The 23,948-nt window shown below is 41.9% G+C and overlaps 1 protein-coding gene across 1 annotated transcript in view; it reads right to left on the reverse strand.

Moving 5' to 3' along the window:
- Positions 1-2,595: 2,595 nt before the first annotated feature.
- Positions 2,596-23,948, reverse strand: part of ACBD6 (acyl-CoA binding domain containing 6) — a 67,681-nt gene continuing 46,328 nt past the window's right edge. Inside the window, exons 7-8 of the mRNA XM_018569156.1 lie at positions 6,479-6,509; positions 2,596-2,806 (exon numbers count right to left, since the gene is read on the reverse strand). Coding sequence (XP_018424658.1) covers positions 2,616-2,806; positions 6,479-6,509 — 222 coding nt within the window. The 3' untranslated portion in view covers positions 2,596-2,615. The remainder of the gene's footprint in view (positions 2,807-6,478; positions 6,510-23,948) is intronic.

A 23,948-nucleotide genomic window follows, 5' to 3' on the forward strand; every position in this document is an offset into this window, starting at 1 on the left:
TCAGATGAGGGAACCCCAAGGTGTCTTTTGAAAAGTACACATTTGCTTGTGTGTATGAACGATGTAACTACAGTATTACTGTATAAATTATAGGTCACCAATTTGTGAACACTGCTTATGATCTACACTGCCTGGCCAAAAAAAAGAAAGTCATCACCTGGACTTAGCTAAGCAAATAGGTCAGGGCCTTCTAATTGAATAATTAGTCTAGGTTATGTGCCCAAAAAAGGGCAGCTGCCTACTTGAATATACTGAATGACCAGGTTTTTCCTTCCATGGATTTTTTTCTTCCCTGATGGCACGGGCATATTCCAAGGTGAGAATGCCAGAATTCATTGGGCTCAAATTGTGAAAGAGGGCTTCAGGGAGCATGAGACGTCATTTTCACATGTGGATTGGCCACCACAGAGTCCAGAACCCCATTGAGAATCTTTGGGATGTGCTGGGGAAGACTTTACACAGTGATCCGACTCTCCGATCATCCCTACTAGATCCTGGTGAAACATTAATGCAACTCTGGACGGAAATAATCGTGACATTGCATAAGCTTACTGAAACAATGCCACAGGGAAGGCGAGCCGTAAACAAAGCTAAAAGGCGGTCAAACGAAATATTGGAGTGCGTGACCTTTTTATGGCCAGGCAGTGACTAAGACACCATCACTGACTAGTATTGAAAATTATACCGAATGACTAATTTTGTTGGTTTACTAACAGGAAAGTATCACTGCAGCTCACTGAAGCTTTGGTGTCAAATGAACCACAAAGTTTAGATCTAAAGGACATTCCACTGTTTTATTGTTATGCTGATTGTAAAAGTCTGTCTGCTTGTCAAGGACCACACTGCCCGATAACGAAACATGATAGCTTGCTCCTCGATAGGATTGTGGACCAACATATAAATGTATTTGCTTCCTGGTTAGATTGGTTAATCTGTAGAACGATCCGTTGCTCTTTAGCACTTGAACTAGGGGGTACCCAGTTGTTGATTAGAAGTCCATTAAACTGTCCAGTTTGACCTGCTCACAATATCATCAAGGTTAGTCAACAGGCAGGTTGTTTACTGGCAACCAGCCAGCAATACTCCTCTTGGGAAAATACTGTTCATCTCTTATTAGTGTACCTTTGCAATCAATGGGCAGAGGGTGAAGATCAGAGGTGGCAGGACAGGTAAGAGCTTTCTTTTGGCGAGTGCTTTTTTCCCAGAAGGCAGTGTTCCTTTTGGGTAAATTTCCTTTCAATTCTGTGTCCTATAATCATTGTTTCTGCAGTAAATGAGTGAAAATCTACCCACCTACACTATGTTGCATGAGAGCACAATTTATATGGTGCAAGCTAGAGGAATTACTATTTTTTTCTTCCTGTATCAGACATGCTCAGCTATGACATGCTGAAAAAGAGTGGCTACACACAGGGTCTGGTTTTTTTCACAGCTGCCCCAAAGGATCCCCCACAGCGTGCTTTTTCAAGGAAAAGGTTGTTGGTTTCCTGAAATTGCAGTAGGGCTATGTTAAATGGCCAGTTTAGATGCAAACAGTGCATAGGGGTCTTATTTGTTTTTACATCTTTTTTTTTTCTCTCCTGTGTTGAAACTGGTTACTCTCCATTCCCTATAAACCTGAACCTCTACTATATAACCTTTTGAATCTGCAGTAGTGGTTTTGAGCCTTCCTTTCATTTCCTGTCTCAACAACTTCAGTCATCATCAATTTCCTATGCTCCTGATCCGTACTGTTGGCCACCTCGCGCAGCCAATAGCTTTCTCTGCCATCAGCAATTACCCGACCTCCCTTTAGACGTGCATGCTCCCTGTGTGGTGCAGACTTGCACTTGATTACAAATCTGGCAACTAATCAGCAGATTTCGGGGAGAATCTACCACATCTAAAGGGATGCCAGGGGTGTGTTCTTTCATGACACTCTTGAAAGATCTGAGGCAGGGTGCTGTGACGTTTACAGGACCCTGGCTGCCACTTCCACCAAACACAGAGCAAAGACCAGCAGACAGACCCAGTGATGATACCAGTGGGTCTCAAAAGAGGTATTTCTTGAAAACAAAATGATCTGATTGAAACATTTTAATTGCATGTTGATTAGGAAAGGAAGCGGGGACAAGGGAAGGCATTATATCAGTACATTAGCAGTAGCACTTCAGCTGTAAGCAATTGCAAATCATTTACAATACATGCACCTATTTGAAAAGCATACTGTTTAGGTATTAAGCTTGCTCGGGTACACATTTACATTACATGGAAGCCATGTAGTATCATTTACTACAGATCTACATCATTTAGAACATCGGTTGCATACCTTTTGTAATATTATATGCATATTTGCAAATTGTGCACATCTTTGAAAGGGTTTATGCTGTGTAAATCTTTTTAAACCTTCCCCACTAACAAGTTTGTCGAGGTCCAAATAAATAAAACACTTTTCAAAAACACATTTAGTTTTGACGAAACTTTCTTTAATATTCATCATCTGATCCTGAATGTATAAAAGCAATACACGCAAAAAATGAATGAGACCATTGAGAGGCCAGACACATCAGGTTCATACTGTGCAATAAAAACAACACACTAGAAACTAGGGCAAAATATAGACTTGTACGTCAGCTTTATTTTGAAATTTCAAGAAGGCTTGGGGGCTTGTCATGTTCCCCAAATGTGGCATGTTGTTTTAGCATATCTGAAATTTGCTTGCTGTCCGTCGCCTCATGTGGCTGGAATCCGTCATTGTCCACAAGAGAGGGGTCAGCACCATGGTCCAGAAGAAGGTCCACTATATCAATAAACTCACATGCAGCAGCTGAAAGACACAAAAAGAGTTTACAGCACCACAGGGAGCAATACAAATGAACAGAACAGCAGCAGAACATGGAATGTACCAGTTTATTAACTATTAAAGTCACCATTGTCTTATCTATCTGTTCAGAGTATCGGAAAGACACACATATTCTGTTCAGGGAAACCTGTCATAAAATAAATAAGCAAGCTGTCATTGTTGACTTTCTTCCCAAATATACAGGCGGACCACCTCCTGAAAATATTACCTGCCTATCTGTTATGCTAATATTCTGGCAACATTTTTAGTCACTGAGCTGGAACGGTTAAATATAAAAAGTCCTGACTTTGCTTCATACATGATCTGGAAGAGGAGAAGATCAACTGAACAGTTGGATAACTATCCTTTTTAGGTCGGGAGAAGGGAGGGAATGATCAGGAATGGCAGCCTCCATACTTGTCTAATGGCGGGTTTCCTTTAACGCAGAGCAGTTGCGCAGAGCTCGCTCACTTCTCGATTTATCCGTGCAGAGAGCCGTGACTGTCCCTCACGGCTCCCTGAAGGGATTCCCCCCTTCACTGTCTGATCATCCAGCGCTGACTGACGGAACGGACGGGGGAGGGGGCGGGTACAGCTGGCTCTGCCTCTAGATAGGCAGAGCCAGCTAGATAGGCAGAGCCAGCTGTCACTCACACAGCTGGGTGGATCCAGGCAGTAATGTCGGGTTCCGTCCCGGCGTCTCAGTATACCGCGAGCTGTAAACTCGCTATATACTGAGTTTTGGGTGACGGGAGGACGCTAGTTTGTGTCCTCCCGTTACCCTGAGGAGAACTATGGGGGAAAAGCCCTGACCCCATAGTTCTCCTTTAAGTCCTCAGAGAACAGCCTGTACCTGAAAGGTTATGTACCTGCAGTGTGTATTACCTATTTATAGAACTAGTCACAATCTGCTGGCTACTATATTGAACAAAAACATATCCACAAAATGCTCAACTTACTAGTCTATGTACCAAATTATTTGCTCTATATACTTTTTGTGTCATTTAAATGTCCATTTATGTTCAACTTTTTCTTGTATGACTCTTACAAAAATTAAAGAATGGAGGAAAAGATGACAGAAAAAAAAAAAAAATCATCTACCACATTGATGTATAGACATGAAAAATGCACTGAATAAGCATTCTGATGCAGGAAATATGCTCTCCCCAGAAAACATACAAACACACATGCATGTATATTCATACGAAACATGCAAAACAATCACAATAAACAAGCTTGAAAACAAATAAAAATTGCTAATATTTTGGACAGTAAAAGGGAAGACCAGCCTTTAGCATTCCCAGTCTTTCAGTACCTAAATAGCAAGCCACTGTCATTCAGAGAATGTGCCGTGACCAATGCCTAAATATGTATATTATATGTATATATTCCTTTTACATATAGTTAAGGATGTGCATCCGGTTGCAGAACTGTTGCCATTCATTTCTTCATCTTCACCGGCTACAGTATACTGTGCATAGTTGTACCAGCACTGTCGGTAAAGTGATGCTCAGTGGATGACATCTTTAAAAGGCTGCTCAAATATTACTGCAAATATTTTTTGGAATATAATTTTGTTTCCTCGAAGCAATACAGCCACTTTAAAATCCTGATTGCACTTCTATTCACAGTGATGACAGGAGAGATGTATACTGCCTCCTCCCCATACCAGATGGGCACTGGTCTGATTTCAGGCTCTCTGGCTTCTCAGAGAAAGCTGATTTCCACTGGGAGATCAGGAAAATAGTATTTCATACCCCTTTTCCAGGGCATTTCCAGAATAGAGGCGGCAACTGGAGGGAGGAGAACTCCATGCTGACCTTGGATAGTCATATGCAGGGAAGATGGATTTACAGCCATTTTATGGGGTGTCCGACCTTTGCTATTACCACTTGCTGTCAGGTTGCAGATAACTCATGAGAGCGGAGCTGCCCAGCACATAAAGAGTTTAGGGACAGGCAGATGTTACTTCAAGGTCCTGCTGTACAAAGACCTTAAATTCTGAGCAACAGGCCATTAAAGAAAGGGCTATGCTCGAAGCTGACCATATACCCAGATATCATTTTCTCCAAAAACATCTTAACAAGTCCCATGACAGAATGTTGTTACATTGTCAATTCAAAGGTTTACCACTTTACTAAAGAGTCAGGTTTATGCTTATGGAGACCCTGTCACCAGGCCACACTTCTTTATTTGAACCCTTTATTCAAAACTGCAAAAATAATAGATACTTGTGTACCAGTTTCCTCATTTGCTTACTATTAGTTAAAAGACCCGCAAAAAAGCCAACAATTCAGAAATATTGGATTCTACTCTCTGCCACCCCCCAGCTACTAGGGGAAGGTCCCCAGCAAAGCCTGTGTGAAGACTGACAGCGGAAGCCACTGGCAGACAAGCAGTAATGTAAGCCTTGCTATCATGGGGCCCTGTCAGGTCTGTAGAGACTTCCCTTCAGAGCTGCCAGAGTTGCATGAAGAAAAAGCTTTCCTTATAGCTAAATGTCCTACTGTCAGTATAAGCTTGAGGTTTTTCTATGAGCGCCGGATCCACTACCACAGCCATGAATCAACTGCTGAGCTTCTCCACACCACTGTCCGAGAGGTTACATTCTTATTACTTCTGCAGGAGTGTCACAACAAAAAAAATACCAAACAACAAAACTGTTGGGGACACAAATATGTGATACTTTATTGTTCTATAGTTTGACCTGTTGAAAGGGCTTCTTTAATGGAAAACTCCATGCAAACATGACTATATTAACATTAAAATCAATCCCATCAAACATGAACATTTATTCTGACTCATGATACATAACCAATCTGCTGGTCTGAAGTGTCCGTAGAGTAGATTGCAACCAGAGAGGTAATGAAGAAAAGTGCAAAGCTCAACCAGGAAAAAAGTGGTATCACCTCCTTGGCTGTGCTGTGTAGCAGAGATGTGTGATTCACATGATTGGATGATCAGAATGACAAATCCAATGGCAATGTATGCGTTTCATTTGTGCATTTAGCTTTTGGGTTGAAGTTTTGACCTAAAGTCCATTTTACACTTTTAAAAAGTAAAAGCTTTAAATGAGGACATTCCAAGATGCCTGCTTTAACTTTTATCAGCCAGAAAGTGTTTTCTGTGCCCATTATTTTGTTTCCCTTTGGAACTTGGGCTTGAATGTCCCTGAGTTCATGGCTACATGCGTTGTCTAAAAGAGCTTCCCCAGTGGCCATTAGAAGGCCTCTCACTGAATAGGGGGGTGGCACTTTGTGAGGTTTAGCCATGGTATCAGTGAAAATCAGGCTCCTGTAACAAAATGGAAGTTATTCAGATAGAGCACAGAAGAGGCTTTCCTGGTGAACAAAAGGTAAAAGCGGCCATAATGTGTTGTCGATTCTCAAGACCTTTACTTATAAAAGTGAAAAATAAAAGTATGGGTTCACATTCAGTTGCCCATAGACAAATGTCTAGGTTCTATGCAGACACCCCAGGGACCGGTCAATAAACCTGTGTCATAGAGAATGAACAGCCAAGAGTATCCACTAGGAAATAAAAGAGCCCATAGACATGACAACCAACCGAGGTCTAGGTTTTAGGCTTTTAGCTCCTTTTAAAAACTGATAAGAAATCAAAAGAACAAATTACACTGAAGAAAAAGACATTACTTACCATAATGCAGAGGTGTCTGCCCTTCTGAATCCTGGGAGAAAAAATATACACGGATCAATTGTGTGTACAAATTTAAGTATAGTTGTGCTAAATGGATTGGCAAAACTCCTAAAGATCCCTATAAGAGTTGACCAGGTTCAATGCTTATTGATAAAATGTCACATCACAGGCCAGGAAAGCATTAACGTATTCTAGTTCCCCAGTTTGGAAAACAATACATTAGACTGATATATTCAGTCTGAAGCCCTTTTCTAAATAAGCTACAAACATTTTATTAAAAAAGGTAACTGTTTTAAATGAAAGAAAACGACTACTTAATTGTACCACCACATTAGACTTGTCATGGAATATAAAATGTAGTAATATTCACCTGGGCATCAAAACCTGATAAAGCAGACGTGGCTCCAAATAACAGATTTTACCAAAGACACCCCTAAAGTCTAGGAGGGAGTATATTTCAAAAACAAATGAACCAAATTCTCATTTAACGTTAGATTTTACATGACCAGATAAAAACTGGTCAGATGGTCCTCTTCAGTATCTGCTACAATATGTCAGTTCCTCTCTCCTAGTGTCATCATATTAAAGGACAAGGAGCATAAGAAGTAAACCTGTCACAAATCTGGACAATTTAAACTGAGAATACAATAAAACAACACATAAGCAGAAGCTACCTTCAATGAATAACCACATACAAAAACCAAAATCAACAGATCCAGAGATACAGGCTACCAAAGTTATATGCAAATTTTTACTTTTCCTGCAAAATATCAAGCTTGGCCACAACCTTTTCTTACTACCTAACCATTTGTTAATGTGTTCAAGTGGAATCAACTGGGATGTTTTGGAGGTGGGATCAAATTCACTTTGCAGGAAAAGTCCTATAACTTCAGCTGCCTGTAACTTTGGATCTAATTATTTTAACTTGAGATGTGTATTGCAGATTACCTCTTTGTATGCATTTGTTATACAGTATATGCTCATTAGAAATAGTGCAAGTGTACTCCCCTCATGCCAAAACGTTCAAAGAAAACCCCCAGAAAAACACTTGTGGAAATAATAGAAGATCCTTGGAGCACAGGGTATCCTAAATCTTGGGAGGAGATGCTACAGCACTGTGCAGGAAAGTGATACATTCTCATCATTTTAAATTTCAGAACTGGATGGACAGAAATACAAATCCTTTGGAATGTAACCAGCTCCCATATATGTATTTGATCTGTGTAGTTAGATGTTTGCCCGAGTTCAAATTTAATCTGACCATTCTGTGGATACATGTGTGTTGTTGGAGTGTGACATGCACATTTAAATTTTTACATGCTTACATTTTAATACTCCTATGATTGCACTACACACAAACATTTGTTTATAATCTCTTTAGTGGATGTCTAGAACATCAGGCCACATACCTACAAAACAAGTGCTGAGATGAGAATAATCTAATTACGGAGTGCATTGTTTTCATTTGGACTAATCAGACTGATAGAGTTGCAATGAGAGGAAGGAACAATAAGTAAATCAATGTGATCGCTAGGCTAGAAGCAAATAACAAAAACTTGAAATCTTTTTTAAAGAAACTAGTCAGCTATGGAAAGCATTGCACATTTGCTGGATTTGTTTGTTATAAAGCCTGCATCGTTAGTATTGATAACAGCATTTAGATTCAGCTGCTTAGAGTCACATGTAAAACACTTTAACAAATAACAAAAACTTGAAATCTTTTTAAAAGAAACTAGTCAGCTATGGAAAGCATTGCACATTTGCTGGATTTGTTTGTTTCCAGTTTGTACAATGTGTCACCAAATAACACTATTCTTATCAACCTCTTTGCATAGGATTGCTCTCCAGATGTGCATTCGACCTTAGCTCCCAGCTATTAAGGAGATCCACTGTAGAAGATAAATTGAATTCTGTTGTCTTGTAAGTAATGTTACCATTTGCCGTAATACAATTGTAAATGCCATGTCTATCTTTGACCATTGGCACTTGTATCCCCTGGATAGCAAAGAAACTTTGTTTCTTTACAACATATTAGCACATGCAAAGGTAAAGAAAACACACTCATAAAATGCTAAATATCTATTGTGTCACGTATGCTTTGTACAAGTAGGAGTACGACGAGTGGAAATACTGATGGACTGCAGACCACCCAGTAGCGCAGTGGTTAAATTAAACTGACAGTAGCTTTAATAGGTCGTCCCAAGAGCATGATCACAGAGGTTAATGAATACAACGATACACAAAGCTGCACAGTGCTTGTGAATTCCACCTGACCCAGGCGGAGGGAGAGACAGAATAGGGGACAGATGATGTGGGTGGGAGGATGGGATGGGAGACTCGTGCCAGCCCTTAAACAGCCAAGCATCTGAAGCTTGCCACGCGTTCCTGATTGGATTAACATCTTAGCTCCCAACAGATGAGGAGTGCGTCTGAAAGCATCACGGGAGGTAACAAAGGTCTTGTCCCATCAGCTACTGTGCATATGGCCTGGGAATTGCAGCTTACTTCCAAATTGTCTAGGATGCTAGTGAATTTACCAAAACACAACACATGTAAAATTTAAGCGAACGGTCTTATATCATTTTAACATTTGTAGTAGTTTTTATAAAATAGTGTTCTACAATGGCTTAATAAAAGGTGGGTATTCCTTCTCTGAAGTCAGTCCGAGTCTATGTCACTTCCTGTAAACTACATTTGTATTTAACAGGTTCCAAGATTAGTAAATTCCCTTTCAAAACACCCTGAACTCTAAAATCTGGATTCACTGGGTCGATTTAAAAATGATCCCTCTGGATCCAAAACTCTGCCATATTTCAGACCACTGTAGGCAGACAAGCCCACAAGGTTTTGGATCTGGTGGTTTCCTGTATCATGGAAAATGACCAATTTTTGTGGATGTATTTCTGACAGTGTCTAAGTCCAGCTCCTTCAACAGGCCTTGTTTATCAAGAGGGACTGTCTAAGTCTGTAAGTGACTATTGCTAAAGTCATTTGCTGCCAGCTCTGCCACCTGAAATGATAGGAAATTATACTTTTATTAAAAATAAAAGTATGTATAAAGAAGACAAGGCAACAGGTCATTGTTGAAAACCTTTCACTGACAAAGAAGGCTGAAAAAAGGGGGAATACTCTGCTGTCAGGTTACACCCCATGTCAGACATGCAATTTTGCTGATAAAACACATGGGCAGCAGCAAAATCACCAAGGAGAGGAAGGCACTTCCTCTAATGGACTGCCCAATCACACCAGCTAATGTGTTAGTGACATCCCTCTGGTCCAGCTAGCTTTAGCAATAGGTAAGTTCTGATAGCGATCCTCTTGCTGGCCAGTTGACACAAAAGAGACAGGCAGCAAAAAAACACAAACGAAAAGTACAGGAGTTTTAACTTACTTTACTCTGTTCAAATAATAGAAAAGTTTTGGCTTCATTTATACTTTAGACCTCATTCACATGAGAAAAAGCCGGCACGTACAGCTCCGTGAACGGCCGTATTGGGCAGCTCCCGGGAAGGACAGGTGCTGCGTGTGATTAGTACGCAGCCCATGTCCTTCTCTATGGGAGTACGCTCCCCAACACTCACCCCAAGTGCAGGTCCGTACGGGTGCGGGTGTCCTGGCCCGGACGCAGACAGGATCCATCCTGTCAGTGTATGAGTACAGACACCTGCACGGACGTGCAGGGCGGGTGAGCGCATACTCCCATAGAGAAGGACAGGGGTTGCGTACTAAATCACACGCAGCACCTGTCCTTCCCGGGAGCTGCCCGATACGGCCGTGCATGCAGCACAGAGCTGTACGTGCCGGTCTTTTCTCGTGTGAATGAGGTCTTAAGTTTTTCTTACAAAACATATTTTAGAATAACGGCAGGGCAACACAATTCTATAATAAAATGCGTGTATTCCACATATGGCTTAATGTTTTTCTCTAGAAAGACTTATTTAAACTCTAAGGCCCCATTCACACTGAGCGATTCGCAAATCGCGCGTTTGTCGCGCTATTTGCATTTTGCGCGATATCGTGCAAATGCTTGCATTGAGCAAGCTAGAATCGCGGAAAAATCAGCTCCAAAAAGGGTCCTGCTGTGGCGACGCACGACCCGCGACAGCGACGGACAGAGCCCCATTGCCATGCATTGGAGAGCGATAAATAGCCGCGACATCGCGGGAAATACCGCGCGATAAATCGCTCAGTGTGAACGGGGGCCTAAAATGAGACACTTTTTATGGATGGATTGTTCCTTCTCCCTTTTGTTACATTAAGAAATACATTTCAGTAGACAAACCAATTTAAGCAAAAACAAAAGAAATACATTCTAGATATTTTGTTTTCTTCAAAAATAAATGTGGAAGTAGTTCAACTATAAAAAACGAGAATTTAGTCTTTCATCCATCTCTAAATGACATGATGTCAATTTTTCCAAAAACCACAAGATCAGCAATTGTATCAGTCTCTCCAAAAGAAAATAAATGCAACAATCTCTCATTCCTAAGAAACAAATCGAGTTGGAGAATTACATAAAGTAGCATGAGATCATAATAGAGTCTGCTGCACAAAGTATAGCCCATGTAGGTAATATCTAACCCCATCAATTGCCTTCTAGAACTCGGTTATCTCAGATCAGCATGACATAGACTTACCATACATATGACAGGTTGGGTAAATGCAAAAGACAAAAAGGTCTTGTTTAAAGGGATGTTCCTGGTTTAAAAAAAAAAAGCCTTTCTTTACTCTATACATTGGCCCCATAAGTAACAGGAGGAGAGACTCATCCCTACACTTCCGATATTACATCATTTCACTAAAGCTGGACACAGGCATGTAGTGCCCAATCATGCTGGCACAATCTGACCATCTGGCTTGGCTGAACATACAGGTTTAGTGAATTGAGAAAGGGAGGAGTGGACAGATGTTCCTGACTTCCACTATCTTAGGAAAGGAAAACGACCTGAGCAATCTTTTCCTGTCTGCATCTGCCACATACATGAAATCAACAGTTGAGTGTCTGTCATCTCATTCATATAACCAACCAATGTCGTCTAATCCCTATGGGCAGATTACAATTTCAAAAACATAAAAAGCTTGGCAAGTGAAAAACACACATATAGAATATTCTCCTGGCATATCAGAACCACTTGAGATCTCTCCGTTAAGGCCTTTTGAACCAAATCCTCACCTTTGGCACATGACGTTCCGTGATACATTCAGGAATGGGTGCTGGTCATATATTCCAGTGTGATGCTTAATGCTTTGGAACAGCAAATTCCACGGGACAACTTTAGTCATCCACACAACACAAAATAACTTTACACTTAACGCTTCTCACATTGGTGGTAGTGTCATGTCCACATGTGGATAAGCCTACTTTCCTTTGATCACTTAGAAGACCAAGGACAACAGTGATAAATACAATGACCACAACTAGAATAAAAAGAATTGTGTGAGGTTAGACACTTTTAGATTGCGAGGCACTGTATCTCATCGTATGATTTATGGACACCGTGACCACGTTCCTAAGCTGATCATAGCAGTTAGATTAACGAGGAAACCGGCATTTTTTTATTTGTTTGTAATTGTTAATTGTGACTGTCAATAATATGCCATCCATGGCAGTGCATGATGGGTGGCAGTAAATGACGGATGAAATATTATTAACAGTCACAATTAATGATTTAAACAAAATACTTTGTAAATAAATCAGTTTCCTCGATAATACTGGGCTGTGCGCAAGCTCAGATGCTGAGGTCGGCAAATTCGACTACGTCGGCGTTCTCGACAGAACACCGGTATCTGCGTTTAGTATCGGGGCATTTTCATGAGTATGAGTACTTGTGAAAATGCCCAGTATTGGCACTGGTGTATCCCTACTTAAAAATATGATTTATTGCTGGGACTTGTAGTCCTACATAGTTGGAGCTATTCTGCATTGCTGTATAATCATCATACAGCAATGCAGAATACCACCAGCTATGCAGGATTACAAGTCCCAGCAATGCATTATAGTAAAAAAGAGCACTATTTCACCTGCATCCGCCCTCCCACATACACACACTTCCCAGCGCCACCCCTTCCCAGTTCAGACTTACCTTCCTTATGCAGCAGGACCCTCTTCCTCGTCTCTCCGGTCCGGGGGCGCGGCTAAGAGGGTCGGGTCCTCACACTGCAGAATGTGCTGCCCGGCGGTGCCTGCAGCATATTCTGCTGGTGACAGCCTCTCCCATTCCTGCCACACAGCTGCCCGTACATGCTGCGGGCGGCTGTGCGGCAGTGAAGGAGCGGCACGATCTCGGGGGGGCCCTCTTCTTCCTCGCTGGGACCCCCCAAGTGGCGGAACGCCAGGGCCCGGTTGCAATTGCGACCCCAGTAGTTCCGCCAGTGCATTGGGTAATATCTCAATAGAACTTTAATTCATATTTGATTGACGGCTTAACAACCATCATATGGCAGCTAAAAATGCATGGGAAGTGGCAATGAAATGCCTGTTTTTTTACACTGTATGATACACTTGATGTAAATAACTGTAGTGCAATTACTTTCCAAATTGCGGTTTTATTGTAATGCTGCTTGGTTAGCACTGATATTTGTGTTTTCTTCTATTACTGCAGTTGATACATTATTATCTCTCAGTTACGCAGCAGGAATGGCTGAAAAGACTGCTACAAATATTACGGTGTAAAAAAGTTGAAAAGCGGCCTAAAATGATAACATGTCAGGAAAAACATTGCCTCTATACAAAAAGCAAGAGCCTGCAAAGCATCAGATGTCATGCCTGGTTAAACCCTGACCTGCTTACACTAATCAATACAAATTGGACTGATGGTTAGTCTGGAAACGCATAGTACATATTAAATAAAATATGCCGCATTCACTTATATTAGGGCTGCATTTTCATAATCGATTAGTTGGCCGATTATTTTTTCGATTAAATCAATTAAAATTTGATTTAAAAAAAATAAATGCCATCTTTAATTTAAAATAAAATACACAAATGTCGTGTTACAAAGTTTACTTCAAAATAAAACTGCATGCACAATTATTTTGCAATAGCACTGCACTGGAACACATGGCATTGCGGTACTGCGTGTTCCAATGCAGGAGATCACACTAGAGATTGGTAGAGATTGGGGTGCCAGCGCAGTGCACCTCCCGCAGCAGAATTTGTCAGGTCGAAACCAAAAAAATGTTCCCACCTTTTTTTTTTTTTACAATTTTTTTAAAATAATTGTATGTATGCATTATAATTAGACATTTTAATTAGCTTCACAGATTTAAAATAATCTGAATTGTAAAACACCCAGCCAATGTAATAAAATAACCAAACCTTTTATTTATTTAAAATAACACCAAAATTAGACAAATAAATTAAATACAAATTATAAAGGAGGTTCTCCTTCAGGCCCACTCCTCTGCTGATTGACAGTGTCAGTGGGCGGGTGCAATGGCCAGCCTGGTATTGGCTATTGCAATTTGAAATGGCCAATAGCAGGCTGGCTAATGCAGTATGGGGGTGGAGTCGCAGAGTCACAGCTGAATTGACTGACAGCCGGTCTTCTCCTCCCCACTGGGCATCAGCTGCAGTGGTCTGTGTCCCCTGCCGATACAGGCAGGGCAGAGCAGCAGAGATTGGAGGGGACAGCAAATGCAGCAGGCACCCAGTGGGGGGATCCAGATCAACTAATCGATAATGAGAATAGTTAACAACAATACTCATTATCAAGTAATCGATTAGTTGCAGCCCTAACTTATATCATGTCAAGCCATATTCTTTCTGTAACTCTCTGCAATAAATGCTAAGGGCTCGTTCACACCACAGTACATATGTTAAAGCATGTTATGTTGCATGTTTTAACTTGCGATACTACAACACACTGTGTTCAGTCTGGCCGATTGTATAGTCTATACTCATTTGATTTTCCCTAAGGATTCTGTTATTAATTGCATCTGCCTGCCGCTGGGTGTAGCCTTGCCAAAGAGCAGCGCAACCAACAGTGGAAGGTGTTTCATGGCCAGTGCTGCATACTAGGAGGGGACATAAATATCTGGGTCTGACCATGTGAAAGTATTTTTCTCCCCTGGGCCTCCTGCCTGGGGAAGTGCATTACATACAGTTGTGTGAAAAAGTGTTGGCCCCCTTTCTGATTTTTCATTGTTTTGCACGTTTGTCACACTTTAATGTTTCAGATCATCACATAAATTTAAATATTAGTCAAAGATAACACAAGTATACATAACATGCATTTTTTAAAGGAAGGTTTTTATTATTAAGGGAATACAAAACCCAAACCCACATGGCCCTGTGTGAATAAATGTTTGCCCCCTCCCTGTTAAAACATAACTTAACTCTGGTTTATCACACCTGAGTTCAATTTCTCTAGCCACACCCAGGCCTGATTACTGCCACACCTGTTTACAACCAAGAAATCACTTAAATAAGACATGACTGACAAAGTGAAGTAGACCAAAAGATCCTCAAAAGCTACACATCATGCCGAGATCCAAAGAAATCCAGGAACAAATGAGAAAGAAAGTATTGAGATCTATCAGTCTGGAAAAGGGTTATAAAGCCATTTCTAAAGCTTTGGGACTCCAGCGAACCACAGTGAGAGCCATTATCCACAAATGACGAAAACATGGAACAGCGATGAACCTTCTCAGGTGTGGGCGGCCAACCAAAATTACCCCAAGAGCGCAGCGATGACTCATCCAAGAGGTCACAAAAGACCCCAGAACAACATCAAAAGAACTGCACCCCTCACTTGCCTCAGTTCAGGTCAGTGTTCATGACTCCACCATAAGAAAGAGACTGGGCAAAAATGGCCTACATGGCAGAGTTCCGACGAAAACCGGTGCTGAGCAAAAAGAACATAAAAGCTCATCTCCGTTATGCCAGAAAAAAATATTGATGATCCCCAAGACTTTTGAGAAAATACTTTGTAGACTGACTAGACAAAAGTTGAACTTTTTGGAAGGTGTGTGTCCCATTACATCTGGCGTAGGAGTAACACCGAATTTCAGAAAAAGAACATAATACCAACAGTAAAATATGGTGGTGATAGTGTGATGGTCTGGGGCTGTTTTGCTGCTTCAGGACCTGGAAGACTTGCTGTGATAAATGGAACCATAAATTCTGCTGTCTACCAAAAAATCCTGAAGGATAATGTTCGTGACCTCAAGCTGAAGCGAACTTGGGTTCTGCAGCAGGACAATGATCCAAAACACACCAGCAAGTCCACCTCTGAATGGCTGAAGAAAAACAAAACGAAGACTTTGGAGTGGCCTAGTCAAGTCCTGACCTGAATCCTATTGAGATGCTGTGGCATGACCTTAAAAAGGCGGTTTATGCTCGAAAACCTTCCAATGTGGCTGAATGACAACAATTCTGCAAAGATGAGTTGACCAAAATTCCTGCACAGCGCTGAAACAGACTAATTGCAAGTTATCGCTTGATTGCAGTTCTTGCTGCAAAGGGTGGCCCAACCAGTTATTAGGTTTAGGGGGCAAACACATTTTCACACAGGGCCATGTCGGTTTGGATTTTGTTTTCCCTTAATAATAAAAACCTTCCTTTAAAAACTGCATGTTGCGTTTACTTGTGTTATCTTTGACTAATATTTCAATTTGTTTGATGATCTGAAACATTAAAGTGTGACAAGCGTGCAAAACAATGAAAAATCAGAAGGGGGGCCAACACTTTCTCACACAACTGTATATGCTATCTGACCAGGCCTAAAGCCTAAAGGTGGTCAGGTATGGAACCAGTAGGGGTCAGGAATTATTCCTGAGATGGAGATCCAGGGAGGAATTTCATCTGCTGGAGGTACCAGAGACGCCAGGATGGGTTTGGGCCTCAGAGAAAGGTCAGTGTCTCACGCAGTGGAGATCTCAAAATCTCTGCCGGCTATGGTGAGCTAACACAGTGTCGCTGCATTTTCGGTTAAAGGCCCTCTACTGTAAGGCTGGAAAGCATTTGGTGAGCCTGTAATTCTGTTTGATCCTAGATGTCCGCAGCCCTAAGCCTCTCGCCCTGTTTTTGCCATTTTTCTAATAAAACATCATACAATCCTTAACCAGTTGACATCCGCGGTGTTAAACCCCCTTCCCATCCAGGCCATTTTTCAGTATTCAGCGCTGCGGTACTTTGACTGACATTTATTCCGTCATGCAGCGCTGTACTGAAATGAATTTTATACCCTTTTTTGGGGACAGATAGAGCTTTCTTTTGGTGGTATTTATTCACCACTGGGGTTTTTATTTTTTTATATATGAAGGAAAAATTACAGATTTTTTAGTATGTGAAACAGCCGTTAATGGCTGTAGTAACAAGCGGGTCTTTCCTGCCCGGGGGCGCGCACGAGCAGGAAAAAAATGCCGTCTGGCGACGGCAACCCGCAGATAGGAGTCAGCCGTCCGTCCGTTTTTTCTTAACGGGCGGATGGCAAGAGGTTAAAGTGACTGGTGCCCAAATTCACTATACACACCCCACATTCCAGCTAAGGATCCATCCCTGAGGTGAAATGTCCGCCCCTCCTGTCCCTAGAATCCAGCGGGGCACTACAATAGCAATGTACAAATTGTTAAATGGTGATGGTAGAATCAGTAATAAACGGTACGCTCAAGAAGACAAGAGGCCAAAAAAGGTCTATCTTAAACTGCGAAGGGGATTCTTTACTGTAAGAGCGGTAACATTGCGGAAACTCTCTTCCCTGTTCAGTGGTTTCAGGTGGTCTAAATAGACTATTGACTCTTTTTAGATGCTTTCCTCAGCATCAGGGGATGCTGAGGAAAGTTACACAAACACGTTGAACTCGATGGACCTGTCTCTTTATTCAAAGTCAACAACTATGTAACACATGGCAAATGCACTGCATACATGCACTGCCATTCAATCTTACTTGCATGAAATGCACATATACAGTTCACTGAAACACATAACACTCCTTTAAATGTATAAGCCCTGTGCGTTGCATTGTAGAAAATAGTGTAGAAAATAGTGCAGGTGCTATTTTTCATTAATTAAACCCCACCGACAGCCCCTTACTTTCTGCCTAATGCAACGTGCCGCAATGTGAAAAAATGCATGTGCACTTTAACGCACACATGGTGTGCAAACAAGCCATGAGAGTGGATCTATCTTAAAAACTCACAAGAACTACAGGGGGCAGTCTGCACTCTCCAATCACATTTTTAAGAAAAATACTACTGGGGCAGCACAGTGGCATAGTGGTTAGCGCTTCTGCCGTGCAGACTGGCCCCCTTGCAGCACTGGGGCCCCCGGGTCGAATCGCGGCCAGGTCACTATCTGCAAGGAGTTTGCATGTTCTCCCTATGCTTGCATGGGTTTTCTCTGGTTTCCTCCCACATTCCAAAGACATGCTGGTAGGTTAATTTGCTCCTCTCTACGTTGGTTCTGCATGTGAGATAGGGACCTTAGATTGTAAGCTCCTTGAGAGTAGGGACTGATGTAAATGTGCAACTATGTAAAGTGCTGCGTAAATTGACGGCGCTATATAAATACCTGTAATAAATAAATACTGCCCCTAAACTTCTCTATGTGAAGAAAGGCTAGGCAGCCTGGATCACATGGTAGATGGCTGCCCTACACGTTTTATATTAACATTAATCTCAAAGTCAAAACGTTCTTTTCTAGCATTGGACAGAATGGAGAGGGGTTGCAACCACCGTCAGGGTTGTTTGCTGTCTAAGGCCTTGTTAGGTAGATTACCCTTGCTCTTAGTTATGTGAAGATCTGAAACACGGGACTCTTTAGTTATGCAAATAGCAACCTAAGCCACTCTAGGCAACAAGTCAATCAGATGGCTAAAGCTGCTAGACTAAAGCCAGCCCAACACTATGCGAATTTCATGCAGTTCTTGATGAACCGGCAAAAATTTGTGCCCCTGTTGGCAGCCTTCGTCCCGGTATCCCTCGATCAGGAGATCGAAGAAGTCAGTCGGAAAATCTTCAGCCGAACGTTATTTGCAGCTAAATCACCTGCAAGCACCATTCATGGATTCCGACAGCCGCGGCCGCTGTCAGCATCTAATGGAGACAGCAAGGGATTTGTCTGTTTAGCGTGGATGGCGGAATGTGTTCTATTTTTTTTTTTTCGTTCAGCCGGCAGATTAAAAAATAAAACAGCTTAAGGTTCACTCAATTTACCTTAATCCGTTTTCTACAGTTCCATGTAGTCAGATCAGTAGGTTTCTCAGAGGATATCTAGGTGAGACTATAGCTTCTAGTTCCCACATAAAATGCATGCAAGGTTGCATTGAGAGCAAAAAAGACAAGTGATGTATGAACCATTACACAGGCTCTACAACCAGATTCAGGGCCATTCAGAACCAGAGTACCAGCAACTTTTGGTAATTAGCTGCCAATGCAACTGCTTGTACACACTGAATGCCACAATAAAAACTGGAGCTGGTTAATATGTTATTTCTGTGTCACTTTAACTGTAATTTTTTTCATGACTGACTGAACAATTGTTCTATTCAGTGAATAGACCCACAAGTCTATTACGTCATCAGCAACCTGATGGTTTTGTGAAAACTATTTTGACGGCTGCAATGGAGAAACCACCAGCATTATTTCACCCCAAACAATCTGCTCTCCTCAGCTCCGAATCCAGGACACAAAACGGGGGCAAGAGAAAGATGGAAGGAGGGGACAGGTGGGAACTGCTGGGAGCAGACTGCAGCTTTTACAAATACATACAGAAATAATTAAAATCTAAGGGGTTTAGAAGGGTTAATCTGCTTTGTATAATCTGAAGCATAAAGCCAGCACAATCGCAGCTCAAGACCGGCTGTGCTATATCAGAGGCGGGAGCACACCGGGAGGGGGGATAAGGGTGTAGGAAGGATTAACAAAGCCTGGAGAAAGGCAGGGAGGCCTATTAGAGACATATATTGGGAATGAGGTTGTGCTGCAGTGTAGCAAGCGATGAGGGCACTGTGTGACCTAAGCAGTAGTGCATCTGAAGGCAGCACTGCTAGAAAAGTAAAGTGAAGACACTGATGGGGTAGCAAGGTATGCTAGTCCACATACAGCATCAACAGACCCATCTCCTCCTTGTCAGGCTCGGCAGCAGGTTGAGGGGTCAGCAGAGAATAACTTTCATCCTGTGGCAGCTGAGAGTGCTCAGCCTCTGCAGATGGAATCATGGAAATTGGATTGCGCCCATTTACCATCCTGAAGTAAAGCACTGTATTTATCCTATTACCAGGGACGTTGCAAGAGCAGTTCCATTACTTCCCCCTCCCTGCTCTGGCTAAGTGCTGGGCCCCCAGCAAACCTGTCACACTCACTGAATACCACTGTAGCCTTAAAGAGGAACTCCAAACAAGAACTTTGGTATAGTTTCCAATGGCAGAAGTGTTTACAGCTCTACTATCCGTGTCTAAAGATGGGAGGGCTGCTAATACGAAAATTGCATGAATTACTAATGTAGACACCCAGAATAAAATATTACAGAGAATCACCGACTGTGTCATCCCCCACTATTGCAATGTCACACCAGAGACAAGAAGTGTGCATGGCAAGCTTCCGCTGGTTCATGTTCCTTATACACAGTGTCGATTTTGTCAATTTATATTATGATCAGATTAGATGTGATAAATCCTTACTGAAAAACCTGCAAGATTATAGAAACTGACATGAAAATATAGAAATTAGACTTCATCAGGCAAGAAAAATAACAATTTTTAACATATATTTACCCCAAAACATAGAACATTACAACGAGTCCAAAACAAGTTTTGGTTGAGCCAGCAAAAGTTTACAAGATGCAAAGTTTCTGCCATTTGTCTCTAGGATGGCAAAATAAAGAAATGGTGAAAGTTGGTCACAAAAACTCAACAAATGAGTGCATTGAAAAGCTTTATGTTGAGTATTTCAATATTCTTATCTGCATTTGTGTTTGCTTATACAGTGTAGCCATGTAAGTGATCTTCAACCAGGCCTGGTCAGAGATTCTGAGATGATGGCCTTTGCTGGTGTGTCAGCAGTTATCATTGGGCTGGTGTGATCTCCAAGGTAAACTGGTCACGAGAGGTATTTATGGGGCTGCCACAGCTGATCTCCTTTTGAAAATTAAAGTTGCCTGGCTTACTTACGGAGTCCAGTTCTTTCTGAATTAATGCCTCACAAGTAAGCAGATTATAAAAGTTAAAGAAAAGTTACAAGATGTTTCTCATGGCAGGTTTCCGTAACCCTCTCCAACACCTGTCCCACGTAAAGTTTTTTTCTGAGGCTATAGTCGGCTATAAGCTACATGGTTGACGAAAATACATAACAAAGCAAAATACCTTAGAAACCTCTGTTGGAAGTGGCTATTAGTGGACACAAAGGCCACATATTAATAAAGGGGTAGTGAAGCTGTACTTATTCTACTTTAGAGTAAGTTAAATCACTGCCCTAAAACCAATAAGCAGTATTGTACTGTTACACATATCCATGAGACGCAGAACATTGTCCATATGCCATGAGATTGACCTTTTTTTTACTTTTCAGCTTGGCCTTTGCTCAGATTGGTGGATCTGACATGAAGGTACCCGTCTCACCGAAAATCTTCATAAGTGATAAGTATTTCTAATGCTCATAAGTGCTTATTATCACTTAGAAATCAACCAATACATGACCCAATAGTTACAAGCGATATTAGCATCTACTGCATCTCTTCTGAATCTTGGCTGTGTGTACTCAACATTGGAGATGTTGCTATACACTGAAAGTAGATTCGGCAGAGAAAGCAAAGGGTGATAACTAACTCCTGCCGGTCCTCAAATTGCCGCACTGCGAAGACTGCACAGTCTTGTTTTACTCTCTCTGGGAGGAATGATGGGTGTCCAGTCACATTTACATTTTTTAACAAATAGGAAGAACACTGATTGTGTTAATAGTAGCCACCGTTAAAGCCGCTGAAACAGTCGAAAAAAAACCAAAAAAAAAAAAAGAAGGCCTAGCAGTGTCAAGTAAAAGTGTCCCTGCAGAACTCATTGCACCCTAGACCCAGACCAAACAAGGCCCATCAGTGAATCTACAGGTCAAGATAAATCCCCTCCCCATGCTGACAAAAAGAGCTCTACCCCTACTCTTCACCTGTCAAATACCAAAGCCTCTACATCCCACGAGGCTTCGGAATTAGGGCAATTTCCGCTGTTTTAACTTTCCAGATGTTCCACATGCACGTCAAACACAAGTTAGCAAAAATCCCATTGACTATCATTGAGGAGTACACACATGGCAGTTGAGAGGCTGTGTTAGACCTGCTTTGGGTTGTGTTTTGTAGATGCAGCACATTCTATTACATTGTGTTTAACCTAAATGCAAAGCAGGAGAAATGCAGCCTTTTCATATCAAATGCCACTTTTTACATTTCAACACAGCGGTCTGTGTTTCAAATGGAAAATGCAGCATTTGACCAGAATGCCTGATGACATGAACCCAAAGGTGAACTGCAAGGGGTGGAGCTGGGGGTAGGATCAGAACTCTTCTACAGGGATCGATTTGAAGGTAAATGGGGGTACATTCTGGCACAACAAGGCACCTGTACTTTGTCACGGTTGATACCTTAGGCACCTTTTAGGCCAGTTCATATCTGCTTTAAATTGAATTTGATATCCGTTCTCTATGGAGAGCACAGAACACTTGTGCAGCACCATGCACAGTGACATAGCTGTCCTCAAACCAGCGCCGCTAGTTGTAATCTCGGTGGTGCAAGGTAACAGCTGAAAGACAAGTTCCCTTTAAGCAGCAGTTATCCTCTAATGTTATTTTCTGGGCTTCTTGTGGGTACTAAGCTTTACAAACGAAATGTAAATACCATGACTTACAAGAGTGCTAGGGGAACAAAAGTTAAATCCAGCAGCAAGTATAATGCAGGACCAAGCTACAAGTGTAGAGCCATTTCTGTACTACAAGTTATAACAATATCTGCCTCCCCTGGGATTTGGAAATAAAAAAAGAAGGGTAAGGGGTTTTAAGAGGCTCAGAGGGAGTGTCACGGTGCATGTTTTGCTATCGCCTGCTAATCCTTTCTGAGAGTTTCCTAATCTGCCTTGTGAGATGTCAGAATTGAGTTTGAAAAGAGAGCACAAGATGCTGCAATGGTTATTGGAGTGAGGGTCTGTGCTAAAAGGATCAGGAGGTGCTGGCTGGAGGGGGCTGGGGAAAGGATAAAGCTGGAGGTCTAATCAAATCAGCTGGGAAAGCTGCAGTCTCTCAGCAGTAACCTTGCCAATCAGGGAGGAAAAGAAACATGCCTGCGCACACTAATCCCTGGGTGTCCTTCACCCCATCCGAATCATACGGCAACCCCCCAAAACACTATTGCATAGTAGCACAGTCACATTCAGACTTTCCCATCATCTCTGACTTCTAGGTGAGAGGCAAGAGCATCATGGGACAGAGATCAGCCGTTTTAAACGTAGCACATAAAATCATGAACACAACTGTAACCAATATTGACACATGGGGCATATTTATAAAGCAGTCAAAAATTCAGGGACACTCCACACCAGATGCATTGGGCAAGGCTGCCCAAGTCCCAGTGCATAGACAAAGCAATTTGCCTTGTGTCCCAGGATGTCCGTTCACACCACTGTGTTGAAAAAGGTAAAACATGTAGTATTTTTGTCAATACGGCGTGTTGCAACATGCTGCAGTGAATAGAAATGAATGAAATGCCAGTTTATGACAATTTAATAATGCTAAAAAGTATGATGCACTGTAATCAGCACATTGCACCACTTCCTTCACAGCGCACACATCAGCGGCCACACAGTAGTGCACACTGTTGGTGTGAATAGGCCCTCAATGGTAATGAATCAAACATTGCCATTTCAAGCATGCACCAAGATGTCTCATCGGCAAAGAATATTTGGTGAATGTCAGACTAACTGCTTTATAAATAGGACCCGTATAATGGGCGAAGTGACCGCTTTATAAGCTTGGAGTGCTGGTAAGTGTATTTTTACTGGCGTGACTAGTCTTACACCTGTAGGTCAGGCTTTAGCTGTATGCTGGGAAGGTACAGATGGGAGGTGGAGTGGTGTCCTTAGGGAGAGATATTTATGGTTATTGATCTGTGGTGAGAGCAGTGAGGAGGGAGGACTCTGCCCTCAATTAACTTATGAATCTGAATCCAATACAGCCGGAGCTGTGACCTAGTACCTCGCTCTGCCTGTGCTCATTACAGTTACTGAGACCTCTTTACCCCCTCCCGGACCTGACTGATAGCTGGCCTGTGACATCACTCACTCACTGCCAATACCAATTGACCAAACCACTATGACATCACGTATAAATTAACCTGCCAGCTGGACAATGGGGGGAACAATGTTAGTTTTAACATAAACGCTTTGTAAGAAGAATAACATTTCAATAGACATTCATGTGCACATATATTAAATACCAAAGGGCTACTGAGATCGTGTTTGCAAACCTCAAGTCTTGTAGGAGACTGGATTCTGTG

Source organism: Nanorana parkeri, unplaced genomic scaffold (genome assembly GCF_000935625.1).
Source record: "Nanorana parkeri isolate BGI_ZX_2015 unplaced genomic scaffold, ASM93562v1 scaffold1293, whole genome shotgun sequence".
NCBI classification, from domain to species: Eukaryota; Metazoa; Chordata; class Amphibia; order Anura; family Dicroglossidae; genus Nanorana; species Nanorana parkeri.